This window comes from Cygnus olor, chromosome 1 (genome assembly GCF_009769625.2).
Source record: "Cygnus olor isolate bCygOlo1 chromosome 1, bCygOlo1.pri.v2, whole genome shotgun sequence".
Classification (NCBI taxonomy): Eukaryota; Metazoa; Chordata; class Aves; order Anseriformes; family Anatidae; genus Cygnus; species Cygnus olor.
In genome coordinates, this window is record NC_049169.1 from 36,381,336 (window position 1) to 36,400,036 (window position 18,701).

General features: G+C 42.3%; 1 protein-coding gene across 2 annotated transcripts in view; it reads left to right on the top strand.

Annotated features, from left to right (window-relative positions):
* The window catches only part of RASSF3 (Ras association domain family member 3), a 47,358-nt gene extending 29,976 nt beyond the window's left edge, over positions 1–17,382 (top strand). The window contains exons 1-5 of one of the 2 annotated variants that reach the window (XM_040552471.1): positions 9,337–9,375; positions 13,691–13,798; positions 15,126–15,393; positions 16,369–16,484; positions 16,855–17,382. In XM_040552471.1, coding sequence (XP_040408405.1) covers positions 9,352–9,375; positions 13,691–13,798; positions 15,126–15,393; positions 16,369–16,484; positions 16,855–17,004 — 666 coding nt within the window. In that variant the 5' untranslated portion in view covers positions 9,337–9,351 and the 3' untranslated portion in view covers positions 17,005–17,382. Of the gene's footprint in view, positions 1–9,336; positions 9,376–13,690; positions 13,799–15,125; positions 15,394–16,368; positions 16,485–16,854 lie in introns of those variants that run through there. The other variant, XM_040552466.1, reaches the window with a different exon arrangement.
* The last annotated feature ends 1,319 nt before the right edge of the window (positions 17,383–18,701 follow it).

Here is an 18,701-nt window from a genome sequence, read left to right on the forward strand (position 1 = left end):
TCCCCAGCAGCACGCCTGCCTGCTCACACGCGCAGGAATTCCCCTCAAAGCATTTTAAAATCAGATGGGGTGTGGGTGTCCTGCGTGGGCAGGGAAAGCAAAGAGCCATCGTCAATGGACACCTGGGATGTCCTGAGCAGGAAAGGAGCGTAGCTCCGTGGCTGGCTCGATTCTGTTGGAAAAGGCGAGCGTCTCTTGTCTAGACTTATCCTTCGTGGCTCCGGGTGCTCTGGGAAGCCGTGGCCCTGGAGCAGGCCCTGCTGGGCACCACCACTACCACCCACGTGAGTCCGTGGGAGGGTGGCTGGGAGCAGGTGTGCTTCCTTTCGAGTATAATTATGCGGCTGTGTAAAGCTGCTTGGGAGTACGAGTCTCCTTGTAGCACCAGCGGTGTCAGGATGGTGCTGGGTTTGATCAACGTCATTCCTTAGGATAGGAGTAAGCTTCATATGGCTTACTAGAAACGTGGCATTTCCCAGTCTGGTGAAGCCTGTAGTATGTTTGGGGCTCTTGTTATTTTTCCAATAATGTAAATTACTAAGACGTACCGCACTGAGAAATTGCATACAAAATGTGGCTTACTGAAGCAAAACCGGGAGGTGTGGTGGCATTGCAAGTTGTACTCCCCACAGCATTATCTTTTCTTAGGATCGCTTGCATCCTTTGTAGTTCGCTTGTTTATATTACCTCTGCTCTTTTTCTGAAATGCTGATTTTATAATACTACAGCCAGCTGCGGCTGGCTTCTTCCCACTTCGCTTCATAAAAAACATTTGATTAAAAGCACGTAATAAACTCCCTTTAAAGTCCCACTGTTTCCACACTTTGATGTTGGCATGTTATTTTTTGAAAAAAACAAAGCACAAACATGTCTTTCCTGTGTGCACACATGTGCTTCTGTGTGTGTCACCTTGGGATGTTCATGGAGCCTGTGTAAGCGACTACACTTATTCCATTACTAACAAATAATCCTAGTAAAGTACGATTGCGTGAAAATCTACTGATTTTATTAGCACTTACAAATGAATGGTCCTAATAGTCAAGGAACAGGTTCTGCCATCTTGAGAGAACTTTCTTAGGCCCAAGGATGCCTTGTAATTTATGTGTAAATGTGACACTTTTTACTACATTACTGCAACTTATAGCATTCATAATACAGGTCACTGAGATGGAAATCATTGTTTGGATGCTAAATGAGTGCCTTTTTAAAACGTAAACCAAAATAAAACCAAAAAAAATACCAGCCAATGCTACCTGAATACTTGGTACTGTTCTGTTGTGTACAGCATGCGGGTCTGCTCCCTGCTCCATATTGTTATAATACGGTATCGCCTGGCCAAGATGTTGGGTAGGAAACAACAGTGTGCTCCTTTTCCCACATGCGAGTAGGTGTTACGGAAGAGTTTTTACGTGAACCTATAACCTTTGCTAATTTGGAGAGTTTCTGCAGTCAGGTTACACAAGGGAGCTACTGGTAGAAACCTGATCAATTTCGGTCTTCTGGCCAAACTGAACAAGCTTGGAAGAAGAAAAAAAATAAATATGTTTCTTAAAATTGTTACAGGTTTGGTTTGGGCGTGTAAGGCTGAGGTCTCTCACACATGGCAAGCCTGCAGTTGGAGGGGCCTTGTTACCGGGACTGTGTTACACATGCCCAGTAGAAGAATCAATACGAACCAGCTGGTCTGTTTACAGGCTCAATGCTTCTGTCTTTGTCAGGAGTTACAGATATGTTCTCGTTTTTTTTTCCAGCTTTAAAGAGATTCCCCTTAACTATTTGTTTTTGATGTACACGTGTATTTATAAAGCAATGTCTTTAAGAAAGGCATTCTTTGATTACTTAAAGATTTTTAGGTTAGGACAATATTTTCTGTTAGAGTACAGGAAATGTTAATGGCAATATTTCAGGGACTTTTAATAAAAATCCATTTGTGGTTTTGCTTTGTAGAATTTGTTGTTTATCTAAATGATCTTTGATTCTACTGTTTTCAGCTTATCCTGTGCCTGCCTGTGAGGTGGTGACCTGTGCTTTTCAGTGTGCCCTGCCTTCTGAGGGTGTTTGCTGGGGGTTGTGGTGGGTCCTGACGCTCCCTGTTCTCTTTAACAAGTATGTTTTTTTTTTTTTACAGAAAAAATACCTAGTAGACTCTCTTCTCCCTCCACCTGAAATGGGTATCAGTGCTAACAAATCTCACGTCTTTGTGAGCTTCGTAATTACATTTCCTGAAACAGAAGTTGAGGCTAAGGAAAGGTGGAGTAACAGCAGCGTTTCCTTGTGCCTGTAACATCCTGCCCATAAAAGCAGGGAAATAGCTGTTTGGAAAGAAAAAAGAACAACTTCTGAACTTTGTTGTAAAATCAACACATTCTCCCATTTGCTGCTTAAGAACAAAGCCTGTAAGTTTTTTCCCCTTCTCTGGTTTCCTGGTGGCCATTCTCCAGCATGGCAAAATAACTTGTGTTTGGAGTCGGGCCATGCAGTCAGGTTGTAAGCCAGCAAGCCCTTTTCTCCAGGGCAGGCTTAGTGCGGTTCTCCTGACCTTTCCTCAGAAGAACAGTTTTGTTTATCCAGCTTTTCCAGTGGGATACTCATTAACCATGTTTTAAGGTCTTCTGTTCGCACCTCCCATGAAAGCCTACTCGTTGTGACCTCCTACTCCTTACTTCTTCTTGCCCTGTGATTCTCTTCGCTGCAGACCTGAGTGGTGGTTGATTGCATAAACTGTAACCTTTTTGTTACCTTGCTGCAAGAACCAAGATGACAAAAACACTTTCCCATGCTAATTTTTTTGTTTTAGATTGTCCCAGAGTGGATTTATAAAAGTTGAGGCATCTGGGTTCATTTGTGAGAAATAAATGCGTGTGTATTGTGGAGAAACAAGTTCGTACTGAAACTAGGCAGTCGGCTACTATTCAGCAAGTGTATTTTTGCAAAAAGGGCTGAGTCAGATAAGGTTGTGGCAGATTTCCATTTTTGTAATGGTAGTAGTGTTTTTTGTCTTTCTCCTTAGAGAACATACGAGTTGTGAAGAAACTTGTCCTTTTTTCAGCCCCACTCTGCTCACAACTGAAGTGTTGGGTAGCCTGTTGAGATGTGCATCCGAGTAATAAAAATGGGGTGTAAAAATGTGGGATTAAAACCCCTCAGAAAGCTGATTATCACTACCATACTGATGAGGTTATTCAAGGCATAATCGCGCTGCATAAATTGCTCTGTTTCCTCACAGCGCCGCAATCTGAGGATCAAGTACCACCTTAGCAATGTGAGCTTGAGATCACTGGGACACAGTGACAGTCGTGGTGTGGGGCGGAATGGCTGGGGTCCAGACACCTCCTGCCTTTACTTACTTCTAAGCTGAGCCCTGTGACTGCATTCATCATCTGCAAGATGAAAATAACTTAAACCAGGGAGCTGCAGCAGTATAAAAGACTGCCTCGAGCCCTTTCTTTCTTTCTTCCTTTTCTTTTCCTTCTTGCTGGAACCGCAGTTGAACCTGAGCTCTGAAGCTTCAGTGAGTTCAAGCTGGAACTTGAGTCAAATCGAACCCAGGTGGGGAAAAGGACAACAAAAAAATCTTTTTGCTGCAGCCTTTAGATCATTGACTAAAGGGGTTTGGGTGTTTTTATTTTTGCTTCCTCCCAGCATTTGACATCTTTAAGCTGGAGATGTTAAGGAAAGGTGTAAAATCCTATCATTAAGGTTAATGTAAGTTGCAACATAGCAGTACATGGTGGTGGTGTTGAGATGGTTGCCCGCTTTATCCTCCACCCCCCCCTTTTTTTTTTTTTTGTAATATCGAATTGAATTTTTGCCAGATCATACCTGGCAGCAGTAGATGAAGCTAATGGTTGTGCTGTGCTTCGTCAGAAATGTCTTTTGGCTACTATCCTGTTTTTAATAAAACATGAGGCTGTACAGAAGGGTGCAGTCACTACACAATTAGTTGTTAATGAAGTATGCCAGGGGATCTAAATTTTGTGGAGTGTAAAGGGAGAAAAATCCTTCATACAGGCTAGTCTGCAGGGGTGTCTCCTTTTGTTTGCTGTTTGTGAAATACCTTATTTGGATGCCTCTTTGAAGAGACTGGTAGCTTCTTTGAAGAGACTCCTTTTTAATATTTCTGTGAAAGTTGTGTAGACAGTTAATCACACAAGGTACAGTGAGAAAGCTAGTATTGGAGTAAAGATATTTCCCATCTGCTATTTCATGAAAATCTCTCTTTTTCTGTTAAAAAAAAAAAAAGAGCTGCAGTCACTGAAAACTTTATCAGGTGTGGCGTTAGTTTTTGTCTCTTACCACCTGATGTGTGGATATAAAGCACCGGTTACGTAGGTTGACTGTAAATGCATCTGAAAGCCTTGTCATAATCATATTCAACATACTAAGAAAATGCTTCAGCTTTTTAGCGGCCTAGAGGATGTATGCTGTTAAAGACAACAGTGATTGCTTGCAACTTTTTTTCCCCCTAGATTATTGTGGGATTTTGAGGCCTTTAGAACGTGGACTTCAGTTGTACTTGCTCAGTTTCGTGGGGTTTCTTAAGAAGCACATGTGGTCGGGGAGGGCTTTTTCTGTTCAGAAAAGCTTCCAATGTGAGGTCAGCAGCAGATGAGCCAAGAGAGACCCAGTAGCTTCCTCATTTTTTTAGGAAGCTGTATATTCCTCAGTGAGGAACTCACCCTCATGGTCAGCATTTGCTTGAGAAGACCGCGTCTGTTTGAACAGCACTGTTTTCATTGCAGTGGCCTTGGTCAGGGAAAGCTGTCTGTCAGGGTTGTGGTGTATCAGAAGAGGCAATGTATTGCATCATGCTTCCTAGGTCAGAATGACTACTGTGCCCTTTTTAAGAGCTTGTGTTATTTTACTTTCAAGTAGGAGAAATCCAAACAGAAATGATGGGCTTGTTGGGAACATGACCATGTGCAGACTCTCCATTTCTAACCCAAGCCCTGAAGCTGGGCCTAGGTAGGAAGCTATGACTTTTTCTTGACACAGGCAGGCTTTGTCAGATGGCTTAAAAAATAATTTGATGACCCAGTCTGTGAACTACCCAGCCAAACCCTAGGAGGGGATCGCTGCTCTGAAGGTAAAATGGCTCAAAAGCCTGGCCTAGGACCCAGCTCCTGCTCAGAGGAGGCTGACGGCCCAACGGGCCTCAGACTGGAGAGTGGGCATGGGGAGAAGATGGCAGATCTCCGTCGGGCTGGCTCTTCCCCCACAGTACTTCCCCAGGAGCCTCTGGTTGTTTTCCGGTGCCAGTTTTGATGTACAATGTCGATAGCTGCATTTGAAAACCAGGGGGGCGTTGTTGCAAGCAGCCTCTTCCTGCCTCCTGTTAGATGGGTCCTGCTAGATTTCCTTTCAGGTTCACGTGTAGATGCTGTGGGGTAATGACCCAGGGTCCTAATGTTACCTCATTGTCTGATTGCTAGCTGGATGAATAGCTCAGCTTTCAGACAATGCTTAACCTTCTTTTCAAGATACACTAATTAGACTTCTATGCAGTGTCTTGTATAAGCTTGTTTCCTAACTGCCTGCTGAAAGCTAGATTTTGTTGTACAGGTCTCAAAGAGGCTGGCAATCCATTTTACTTCATTAAACTCCTTATCTGCTTAAATAGTCAGCAATCAACTTGCACGTTTTCTGTAGAGAAGACCCGAAGGAAGGAGGTTATTTGATGTTTCTTGCATCTAATTTTAGTAGATGTAATTTGCAGAATTGAAGCAGCTGTGAAATGTTACTTAACTCATGTAATGTATTGCTTTTAAAATGTGTCATAATATGAGAAAAAGAGTGCAAATCTGCATAAAACCTGCTGTGTCTTTGTGGATAGACTAATGCCAGCTGTTGGAGACTATTCTTCGTACGGTTGGTTTTCACTCTAAACAAATGACCGCCTTTTAAAAACTGGGTTGCGTGCCAGTAGTTAAAGTACAGCCATATAGGGTATGGCAGGCTTTGTAACTAGGGGTTTTCAGAGGTGAGGTCATGATAAACTTAAATGAAACTTCAGTAATGTTAAAGTCACCAACAAATAGATTTCTTTTGCTGTCCTTCCTTTCACAATGCCTGAATGTTAACTGTGTTTATATTGCCCCTGTTTAAAGGAAAATAATTTGTTAAAATGAATAAAAGGAAGTTAGTTAAAGTTCGTGTTTTCTTTCTCTGCTGATTAAAAGTGTTCACCATATAAACATATGAATGTTTACATCAGGGAGGTCAGGCAGGAAAGAAAATGCTTTGCTTTACCCTTTCATTAGCATGCCAAACCACATGGTGTGCTGGTACTTTGGGGGAAAAACTGGAAGTAGTCAGAAAGTAACAAGCATTTATTGACTGGAATGCCTGTACCGTGTAAAATTACGCCAAAACTGTGGTAGTTGCTGGTGGCTCTCTTTGAACGTGGTGAAAGTGCCCCTGGCAGAGGCACCAAGGTGCATCACAGGTATCTTAGTTAAGGATTTCTGGCAGATTATAGTGTTCAGGTTATTAAATAAAGATCACCTGTGCTTTGGTGCACCTGTCATGAGTCCTGCACGCAGCTCTGCTCACTGCAGCTCTGCTCACCACATCTCAGGAGAGGCACGCTGGAGCTCGCTGCCATGCTTAAATGACCGAGAGACTGGAGCAGCTGTATCAGGAGAGAAGACTAAGGAGTCTGGGGCACTGCATTTTGGAGAGAGGGGAAAAAAGTGTATGATTTCAGTTTACAAAATCACAAAAATGATATATAAACTGATGTGAAACTTGGGTTCACCGTGTCCTATAGTATTAGGATTAAGGGATGCCCAGTATGCATAACAGAAGTTTCCTTTTGTCTCAACAGAAGATCGGTTTAAAGTAGATGACAGTCCTTCACACTGCAGTTGTGAATTTCTGGAAGTTGTTGCCACAGGAGGTGCAGGGACGGGCAGCATCGGCAGGTTCACAGAGGGTTTGGGAGCTTGCATAGGCAGCAGGTCCATAAATGGAGACTAAAAGCACTCGGAAGGGAGGTACCCTCTGCATTCCTGCTGCAGCAGTTCTGGATGCCAGCAGAGAGGCTGCAGGAAAGGCTCACGTGCTCTCTCGAAATAGCCTTCGTTTCTGCTGCCATCGCGGGCGGAATACCAGGCTGGATGGACCCTACACCTGACCCAGGCGGGCATTTCTGCTGTTGCTGCCTCAGGAAGGCATGGTGCAGGTTGTTCTTACTTGCTCTGTTAGGATAAATTATTTAAGACTTGAGTCAGCAAAGCCTGTGCCGAAAAACAAAAGTGTTTTGGACTGCTTCCCTGCCCGGTGTGCCACTGAATGGAGGGTGGGAACTGGGTCACACTGAGTGCGGAAAGAAAAAGGTACTGAACAGGATACAGAGGTTATTCTGCCTACATCAGCCATCCTGTCAGAAAATGCCCCATTCCCTGACCCAGAGGACAGTGTCAGCCTGTTCAGGAGGACACAAACATTTCAAGGTGCAGCTGCGTGAGAAGGTGCTGAGCTTAGAGCTCTGTCTGTTTGCCTTTTTTTTTTTTTTTTTTTAGTTTGGGGTGGGGTGTTTTGTTTTAATTTGGCTGTTTCCTCCATGCTTTTCTGGATGTTGGTGTGTCTGACAATTTGTGGATGGAGATGACCAGTATCCACCTTGATTCTCAGGCTTTCTAATGAAGGGTGCGTCTTCTGAGTGTGGATAGAAGGAGAAATTGCTGTTGCTGGCAAACCTGCTTTGCTCTCAGGAGAGTTGAGATGGGAAAAAAAAATAATGTTTGTTTCTAAACCATGTAATTGCAAGGTTTATTTTCTGTGGGAGTGCTGGCAAGTTGTAGGAAAAGGAGCATTTTTTTCTTGTGAAAGCAGCTATTGAGATAGAAGTAATTTCAGTGTTTTCTTCCCTGTATTCTCTACTAGGCTTCTGTTGTATGATGTGTGTTAGTTAAATCATTTCTTAAATGCAAACAGGATGTAAATACTATGCATTAGCTTCATTTTTTTTATTACTAAAGGAGATGTAAATATACTTTTTAATGCAGATTTGGCTGCATTTCTCATTTGACAAAAAGCTTTAGTGCTTTAACTCAGAAATGATTCCTAGCCATGATTTACAGCAAGATCAGAGCATCTTCATTCATTTGGCTGAATCATGGTTCGCTGTATGTATGGGATTAATATGATGTGTGTGGACAGGGGATAGGGACTGCTATTGCTTACAAGTTGGCTTGAGCTGCCGCAGGTGTTCAGTTGTTTAGATTTGTTACAAAACTATTGTAATGTTCCCAGGATAGGTTTACCTTTTGTTCCTTCTATTTTCCTTTGTCTATCAGGCCAAAAAGTTAAGAGGAACTTGGTTTCCCATTCCTCAAAGGTACTAAATTCCTAGAAATTTTGTGGAAATAGGTTAGATAGAGGAGAGGCAGCTTCTCGTATCACCCTATAAATAGAAGTCCATAGCAGCAGTTTGGGGAAGCTGAGCATCTGTCTCAAGTCAAGGACCCTGAGGAAAAAGGCTTCAGGGCTTGGGGTATTTTTTTGTTTGTAGAACTGTATCGAAGCCTAATTCCATAGCAGCTTGCTAGCTGTTGAGGTTAGAGCTTTCTCTAGGCTTTGGCAGTGGGACTTGGACTTTATGAAAGTCCCAGATGTGATGTGATTCTTTCCTGGGACCACGACTTGACTTGCAGTTCATTTTAATTGTAATCTGTGCACTTTTAGTTGTGCTCCTTGAGGATTCGTGCTGAATTGGTCTCTGTAGGCTTTGTGCTGGGCATAAGTGTAAGAAAGAGAGTGATTCTTCTCCAGACTTCTGTCATGCAATAAATGAGATGTGGGGGGGGGTGTGGAGGGGATAAAGAAAAAAAACATTTTCTGCCATTTTTGTGGAGAGGAAGCTCAACTGTGAAGAGGCATTGCCTCATGAGTTTTAATGAAAGACCAGCTATTTCCCTTGGGAAAACAAGAGCACTTGCCTCATTTCCCTCTTGCTGGCAGCTGTTGCTTAGGAATTTCATTCGCGAATGAACTGCTGCTTTGGTGACCTGAGGAATGGTTTTAATACAAATGGCCATCAGTGGTGTGCGCTGTAAGCGCTGGGACGTACAGCGTGATTTTCCCAGGAAGTTAACAGCCTGGACTGGAAGTAGCGTTTTGGACCCAAAGACGCAATCCATACGGATTCTGATGTATTCAGCTGTCTTCTTGAGATCAGATTTTTATCTTTCACATCTGTGCTGGCCTGAGGAAATACCTGGTAGCATGACAAGCAGGGGAATGGAAGGCGACCAGGAGCTCTGATGAGGAAAACACACTTAATTGGGCTGGGAGGAGGAAGCGCTGACGACATGGCAGCCATTGCTGAGAATATCATCTGGCTAAGTGATGGAAGAGCTGCACCTACCTCAGGTTTGGTTTTTGATTTTGACCAGAATGACACGGAAATGTTTGTGCATTGTTTTGTACGGAAAATCCTTTTTTTTTTTTTTTTTTCTTCACACATGAACTGCTCTGCTGATTGCGCTTCCACAGTGATTGATACGCACACGGATCTGTGGCTAGGAAACTCATCGCCAGGTCTAACTTTTGCAGAAAGGCAGTTTCGCAGTTCCCAACGTTCAGATTTTGCTAGGTGTGTGGGCTGGGTGTTTCAGAAGGGGCTGGGATGCTCTGGGAGCCGTATCGGGGCTGGCAGAGTGTGCCTGCGGGGCGCGGGGGCCGTGGAGGAAATGGCGGCTGTGTCCTGGGCTGGGTGAGCCGCCAGGCAACACGGACTGGTTTCGGCTCTAGTCAGGCCAGGCAGAACCATCACAAGACGAGGCCGCACGTACTTAGCTGTAACATCTAAATCTCACCTCTGAAATGCCTTCCCTCCCTTGAGCTTCATTTGAAATGCTTGAGGTCGGAGGAATTGCTTTCGCAGCAGTCCCACGCAGAGCGGGTGTGACTTGAGCCGCTCGGCGGCCATTTCGGAACAGCGCGACGTGAGCGTATTGCGAAGCCTGGTGGAGATGTGTTTACTGCTGCTGCTGCTCTGCTGTTGTTGGATGCCTCAAGGTCTTCTGCAGGTGGCAGGTTTATCTGCTGCGATAGCAAGGTGGAATTTGATCTGCTGAACCTATGCAGAGATATCAGAGGAGGTTTCCCTGTGGTGGGTCTTGTTACGATGTGACACGTAAGTGAGGAAATCAGAGAGTCCTTGAGTTTGCCAAGTCCTTCCCCACCCCCACCTATAGGCATACTGGTCAAGGATTTGTTTGTTTTAACTCAAGACATGGCTAGACAGCTGTGTGGCAACAGCTAAGTGCCACAGAGCCACTGAGAGCGATTCAGCTCTGGGGAAAACTGCATACCATCTCACCAAGAAGCTTTACTTGTGTGTTGGTTAAGTGTAATTAGGAAAAATTAAAATACACAGGTGCCTCAGATCTGTGTGTGGTATTGAATGATAAGCACTGTGCACAGCTGACCCAGTGAATCATAGCGGTCCAAGGCTTTGTGTCCGTGATGGGCTGGGTGAGGTATGCCTCTGCGGGCTTTCTCCTGACAGCAGCCATGTGGGGCTTACTGTCGCTCAGTCCGTGTGACAGCGGAGTGATTCTTCGTGTGTCTGGCAGGCGAGGAGGTCTCTCTGCTTGGTTGAAGCACATTCCCCCCTGCATGCACAGCAGGAGCACCGGAGCTTTTGTTTGGGAGTGGGAGCCTATCTCAAGGCGCATTCATGAAGACCTCGGGCTTAGGTTTCCCGTTGCAATTAAAGGCGTTTCCTTTTCTGTGACTGATGTCCTCACTGCTCGCACTCTCTGGCCTTGATAAAGGATGGCGGATCGGGGTGAAAATGATTACTAAAGTAAACAGGGTCTCTGTCTCTTACGTGTAATGATTTTTCTTGAAAGGATTCAAGTCTATTCTTTAAGGTTTAAATCCTCAGTAGTCTTTTTTTGTATTCAGTCCATAGTTTTGCATAATGTACATGCTGTTAAGATTAGTTGAGGCACAGACTCTGGTGGCTCAGAAAATGAGTTATAGCGATGTTTGTTGCCAGTGTACTACAGAGTGAAGTTCTCTCAGCTTTTGCATAAACAGGGCTCTATTTTTTCTGTCTGCTGAATTAAACTTTGCCAAAATCGCCTGGCCTTAATGCAAGGAGCCAGGAGTTGCAGTGGCACGTTCAAGCAGGGAATGGTATGCAGCTCCGTGAGGGAATGATGCATCCCCCGGTGTCGCCAGGCTCTGCGCAGCACTGTAGGGAGCCACCCCTGGGAAGATGGTCACCTCTTTCTCTCCCTGTGTTCCCATCTGTTTGTTTTTATTTTTTTTTTCCCTTCATCTCTCTTTTACGTTTGCAATGTAGACAGGTTGTTTATTTGCTGTGAGCCCTGTGAGCTCCTGTTGCCATTAAAGGCAATACCTTCTTTTTGTCATCTCCAGTTACAAGACCTTGCTGCCAGATTCAGCCTCTTAAGGTACCCAGAAATTAATGTGATGATGTTACTGAAACAAAGGTTGAGGTTTAAGCAAAGGAAAGGTCTGTTTCCTGGTTAGTGTTTTCTCATGATGGTGCTGCTGTGGATGACTGCAGTAATCACGATGACAGCTCCGACAGGGTAGAGGAGAGGTACCTGCTTGAACAATCACCAGTGAAATAATGACAAATATTAAAGCTGAGGTGTCCATTATTGGAAACTCAATATTGAAAGTATGAGCAGATTGGTGTGAACTCCACAACATACTCGTCTGTCAGAAAAATGAGTCCTGGCAAGTATCTATGGTTAGGGGCTCGTCTTTGGCTGCAGAGGCCAGGAACTTTCTGAGTTAATCTTTGGGTTTGTGAAAGCAGTCAGATAGATGGTAAATGCTCTGTCAAGTTTGTATGGCCAGTCCTGGCCCATTCTTACAAGTGTTTGAAGACAGCATTCAGAACACCTATACGTCCAGACTCTGACTATGGGTCATTGCTTTTGGTACTCATTTTGAGCATTAAAAAACCAAAAATATCTTCTTTGATGTCAGAGGAAAAAAATGACAACAACGAAAACCACACTTACAGTTTTGGTTTTTATCTACTCATTTGCTCCCAAATTGAGCACTACAAAGCTGTAAGAGCCCATGAGGAGATGAAGAGAGAAGTTGAGATGAAGTTCTATTTGTGATAATTATGGCAGTTTGGGGGAAGGGGAAAGATGACAAATAGAAGGGTAAGAGAGATTAATTTCTCTGCTGAGACTGAAGACTTGGATTCTGAAACCATTTAGTAATTTGCTGTTTTGTAATAGATTAGGTGGGGTTTGGCGACTGTGCAAGATGCTACACATGCTTAGTAAGAGTTGTGCTTAAGGACCAAATAGGAGATCTGTCTGGCTGTGTTCCTTTTTGCCTCAGTTTCCTGACCTGTGAAATAAAGGTGTGTTCTCTGTGTTACGCAGGAAATCAGCATTTGAGTCCAGATCAGAATTCAAGGTTTCTGGCTCCCAGTTCTGCACTCAGGCCACGCCTTTCTTTTTTATAGCTATGGGAAAAAAGTCAGCTCCAGCATGTCATTTAGTAAAATACCATATAGGAAAAGCAACCCTAAGCCCAAAGGAGCTAAAACCAGCCGCTTTTAAATTAGGAGACGGAAAGATGTCTTGCACAGTCTTTCTGGGAAACAGCAGCCTTCAGCCCCCCACCAGCTGTGGTCATCGCTGGGGTAGCTCCCGTGCGAGTTGTCCTAAAGACGTACGGGGCTGGGCACGGCAGGCAGGGACCTCCTCTCCTAGGGTAAGCTCCGGGAGGATGCACTCGTGAGGACAGACCACGTCGCTGCCGCTTGGCCCCTCGTTCGTGCAGTGAACGCGTGTCGCTGTGTTCGGCTGTGCCCTGAAAGCTTCGAGCCGCTGCTTCCCCCTGTCCGAGCGATGTCTTAAGTCATTAAAGCTGGGAGCTGAACCTCTTCCATACTATATATGGCCTTGGTGCTCATGGTGGAAATCGGAGTGTATTTATAACGCTGGTTTGCTGCAGCGACGTGGATTGGGAACAAATGTTTGTTTGGATAAAATCCAGCTCCAGGGACTGGTTTTACTGCTGCATTAAAATCCGTAGCAAGCTCATAAAAGCAGCAGTCAAAAATCGAGCGGGGCCTTCCCCATGGAAAAACCATGAATTTGGTGTAACGTGATACAGCTAGGGAGTTACTCACGATGGCTCACGTAGTAGTCAGCGGCCCTGTGTGTAGTGTGCGGTCTGTCAGGCTGGAATGCGGGGATGCTCCTGCATTGTTGGCACACTTGGGGATTGCTGGTGTTACTTGTCAGTACGTGCTGCTATTTTTATATGTATTCTTCTGTTTGCTTAGAATACCCATCTGTGCCCTAAGTAATATCTGGTGAAAAATTGCAACTGTTTTCTTAACAATATTGCATAGCATTGACATGAGCAAATCAGGCCATAAAGCGAGCTGAGCTGTTTTACATACTGCTGATAAATATTTGAATAGAAACAGTTGGCAAAAAAATGACCCAAGTGTCTTTGGGTGTGTTGATTTGACTGTCTCTATTCAGTTCAAGTGCACTACTCAATTTGCCTAACTTGTTAATACTTTCTTTTGCTGTACAGATAATTAATATCCATTGAGCTTCTGTGAAGTAATTATTACTTGGACTGAGAACGCTCATATCCAAAGTCATAAAAGAATTGTTCTCCGCTTTGTTTTCTAGAACCGCTCTTTCTCTTTTTGTTGCAGGATGTTCAGAAGGAGAGAGAACCTCATGTTTATCTCAGTAAAGAAGAAGTTAAAGAGAAAATACAAAGCTATAATTCATCTGTCACTGATAAATTAAAGATGACTTTGGTAAGTTTTGCATATGATTACTGTAACTTATGTTAGGAGCAACTGTGTGGTAACTTTGTAGTGAATTATGAATCATTTTATTCTTAGCATCTCACATATGAAACTGTCTCTGGTTTAACGACTTTGTAGTAGGCTCTCTCTTAGATCTGGAAATTAAATCTTACATCTGGAATATTTTTATCCACGTAGCTTTTTTATATGGATTGAAACAAATACAGATGTCATTTAAAATGTTTTAAAGATAAATTCTAATTCAACACTAAGATGTCAATTTATCAGATGAAAACCCTTCAGCTGGTAAATGTGAAGATATTCATCCTTTTTGGGTTCATAAATGTTTGTCAAGTATCTCTTTGATAAAGATGCTTCAACAGTGAGAAAAGTTAAAACATGCCATATTTATTATAGGAGACATAATATTCAGAGCACTTGTACCGGTTTTCAGCATTTGGAGACTTTCTCCCGCTATCCCCTCCATAAACATAATGCAGACAATAAAACCCATATAGATTTTTAATTTCCAAGGACTGTGGACCATGTCTGAGACTCAGTCTGACCTACTCCAGACCATACTAATAATATTCGCGTCTGCCTGCCTAACAAGCTGTCATTCGTTGTCTAGATTTTTCTGATACCTTATGCATTCCTCTGGGTGTACAGTACATGCAAGCTTAGAAATTGTACTATATCCTAAACCATATAGGCACGAGTATCTACTAAAAGGCTTTTATGTATTTCCATGTGGGTCAGGACTTACGCCTAAAACCAGGTTGCTTGAAGTTCTCTAGCTCAGTAATGTTTGATCAATTTCGATATTTTCTTACAGAAGCAATCAATAAATAATTTGAAATGTTGATTAGAATAATGTTTATTCTGATTATTTTTGAATTGAAAGAGGATTTGAGTATCTAAATACTGTAGGCTAATTTGCAGCTGAAATGTGGAGAGTAATTTCTACATTTGTGCATAAAATGTATAGTTAGTTATAGAGGCATAGTTATAGACGTGTGTTACTGGTCTTTTTTCACTTCATAGTTCTTTCCTAATGGGAAAACTTAACACTAGTTCATAGTACCTTTTGCTTGGTGAGATCCTAATAGCCTTAGAATTTGGCTGTTATTATTAAGGCCGGTATTGTTATTCAGCAGAAATAGCAGAAAGAATAAATATCTGAAATACTGAAACAATGTCTTTCCTAGGAGATGTGACATATTACAGTGGCATTTAAATTCTGTTCTCTGTAACCACTTCTGTCTGCCTTCTCCAGTAGTATGTCACAGTTGGTCATTACTAATTTTAACTTCACAATGCTTTCTTCCTGTTGCAGAACTCAAATGGGATTTACACTGGCTTCATCAAAGTTCAAATGGAACTATGCAGACCGATCACTGTGCAGTCTTCCCCCAGCCAGGGAAGGTGTGCTCACAGCAATAACGAAACTGCTTTTTACTTGCCGAACGACTGTGTGAATACACTTCACATCAGCAGCACCAATACTGTTCGTGAAGTTATTGAGGCCTTGCTCAAAAAGTTTTTCGTGACCGACAACCCCGCGAAATTTGCACTTTACAAACGCTGTCACAAGGAAGACCAAGGTAGAAATTAGACTTGCGGCATTTCGGTGGCAAAGTGGTTTTGGGGGGCAGCTGTGTTATAGGAATACTTGAAATGGGCAGGGTAGAAGAAAGATACAGGGAGGTGACAGCCTTGCTCTCTTTTATCTTCTTTTCTTGTGAAAAGCAGTGTGCATAAGAGTGTAAGTGATTTGAGGATAGTTCACAAAAGACAGGAGAACCCACTGAACCATCTACACAAATCCGCTCCGCTGTTCAGTCTGTTGTATTTCATTTAAGATGCCCCTTATCAGGCCCTAAACTTCAGTTAGGCTGAAACACTGCAGATTTGTGAGATTAAATTATGGGACAGGTTTTTTTTTTGAAGAGAAACCATGATGTCAGCAATACCTGCAGTCCCTGTGTTGGCAGACAACTGTTGGGGTGATGACCATCATGGGCTGTGTATTGTTTTCATGTGTGCTTCTTGGTTCACGTGGCTCTGTCTCTGCATGACTACTGTTAAAGTTTGGTGTTTATTGTGCTTGGAAATACCAGAATATGCAAAAGGTACCTTTAGTGAAAAATGTGTTTTGCCAACATTGTGTTTGTGCGCTTAGGAATCTGCCTTCTTCTGTGTACATTGACAGTGTTGCAGGAGCTCAGATGTTTCTGGCTGTCTGAAAAAAAAGTTTCAGAATGGTGACACCACAGCTGTGATGTTTTCAATACTTATTTATAGCAACAGAGCTGTGTTGGATTTTTCTTTTCCTTCCCCCAACCCCCACAAGTATTCAGATACTGTGTTGACTGGAAGCCACTTCATTCATATTCGAATGTAGTCTTGCACAGTTACCATCTCTAAAACTCATCTGTTCAAAACTAGTATGTAGAATGTGGAAGTTTATGGCTACATATGCATATCTGTGAAAATTTCTAACATTGGCTAGCATTAACCATTCAAAACACTTCATTATTTCTAAAAATGATTAATTTCCGTCTTTTCTTCTCTTGCAGTTTATACATGCAAGCTGTCAGACCGAGAACATCCCCTCTACCTGCGTTTGGTGGCAGGCCCCAGAACGGAAATGCTTAGTTTTGTTCTACGTGAGCATGAAACTGGAGAAGTTATGGTATGTTACACTCATGCTTTTGTTTGTTTGTTTAACTTCACAAGTGAAGTTAAAGCTCCTCTTTGATCTGTGCTGACATGTTGATCCATTTTTTTGGAAGCATTTTTTTTTCTTGTGCTACTTATTTTGTGCTTTTTGTAAACATTTAGTCTGCAGTTAGCTTGACCTCCTGTTACTTGCAGAACAAAGAAAAAGTTTAAAAGAGTAAAGTGTTTTCAGATTCGTAGGACTTGCAAGAAGGGTGCCTGATGCTGTTTCAGTGTTGAAATGGCTTTGAGAGTCTGAGGTTTTGCTTAAAAATGCTGTATATATAAATGGTTTGTGTATTTCCTGTTCATCTCATCCGTTCTTTCCTCTTCTCTCTTTACAGTGGGAAGCTTTTAGTCTTCCTGAACTGCAAAACTTCTTGCGTATACTGGACAAAGAGGAAAACGAGCAACTTCAAATCTTAAAGAAGCGTTATGCAGCTTACAGAGACAAACTTGAAGAAGCCCTTGGTGGAGTGTGGAAACCTGGTTAAAAGGGGGCCAAAGAACACTCAGGAAAAACGCACGCTACCAAATGTCAGTATAGCATGCCAAACCCAATGTACAAAAGAGCAGCAAGGAGTAGTTTTCTTTATTCAGAAGACTGTTTTGTGATGCCAGGGTACCTGAACTTTGCTATAGACTTAGTTCCATAAGCCAGGTCACTTAAGATCTTGCACCCACAAGTGTAAGGGATTCTGCATGTTTGTACATCAGTTTGCAACCCTCTGTGTGCCTAGAGAGTTTTCCAAGTTATCTTGGTGCAAGCTGTGAAACTGTAATCAATTTTCTAGGATGCTATGAAATAAGATTATTTTTTTCTTCTTTGCTTTAATGGTAGCTTTTCAAGTAAGGAGGTGCAAATTAATTGGTAAAAAAAAAAAAAAAAAAGAATGAAACTGTCTGGAAAAGAATTAGTTGGAGCACTATCTTTGAGATGAAATTGATTTGCACTACCTTTCTGTTTTCAAATAGTTACTGTATAATTTGTGAGGAAACTGTTAGAGATGGAGGGCATATGAGATCTTTTGTTCTGTGAATTTGTGGAAGGCTTTAAATCAGTCTTCCTGGAGAAGGTAAAGAGAATGTTGAAAAGAGGGTAAGAGTTGAGGAAGGAAAAGTGTAGTAGCTGATGGAGGAGGACTGAGTTTAAATAGAAATAGTATTTATACAGAGGAAAGTTAAAATACTAATTCTACAAGAATAAAGTTTTAGGATGTTATAATATTGTGAATAAGTTTTAGGGTTTTTTATTTGCATAAATCCACACTGGAAAAGAAATAAAGATAATAGAAATACTGGGAAGGAATGAGAGGCGAAAGCTGAATAAGAATAGAAATGGAGCTGCACATAACAGGTCACCATTGGAGAAGCTGGTTCCAGAAACCTATAATGGGGGGTTGAAAAGTGCAGCAAAGCTAACAAGTGGCAGCTTACTTGAATTCTGAAATGCGGACGATGTCTCAGATAACCCTGTGAGAAATGCCCAGCTAGTGAGTGTTCAGATCCAAGCTATAACTGCAGATACATTTGGTCTTACTGTAAGTCAGATCTTTCCTCTGGCTCAGCAATCCTTTTTTAGGCTGGATACTTTTAAATTGTCATATATCTGAAAGACAAAAATAGCTTCCTCTGCTTCCTTGTTTGTTAAAGGCTCAGTCGGGCAAAGAAAGTAGAACTTATTCATGTTTCCAGCATAACAGAAAATTAAAATTTATCATCAGTGTTGGTGACTGAGCATGGTAACTCCTGCTTTAAGTAATTCAGAAAGTTTTTTCCTTATGTTTTTAAAATTCTTAATTGAACAACTGATTACCAAATTCTGTAGACTGCTGATTTACTTGATTTGAAAGTAGGAAAAATGTAGCAAGAAAACATTTTAATGTAAATAAAATTGTTTTTCTTTCAGAGTTATTTATCTAAAAAGCACGTTTGAAAGAAACCAAAGAAGTGGGTGTGCAATAGAAGCATGAGGCAGGTTTGAGTAACCAATACTTTAGTCATTACCAAGCCGAGAGGAAATGAGTTATATATTGGGGGTTGGGGTGGGAGGGAAGTGCTAAAGATTTCAGAGCAGGAGAAGTTGGTGGTGTTTTTTTTTTTTCCTCCACTCTTAGGATGTTCATTTTAAATTCCCAAGGAATTGTTAAAACTTTGGTGACATCTAATGGATACTATGTGAAACTCCAAG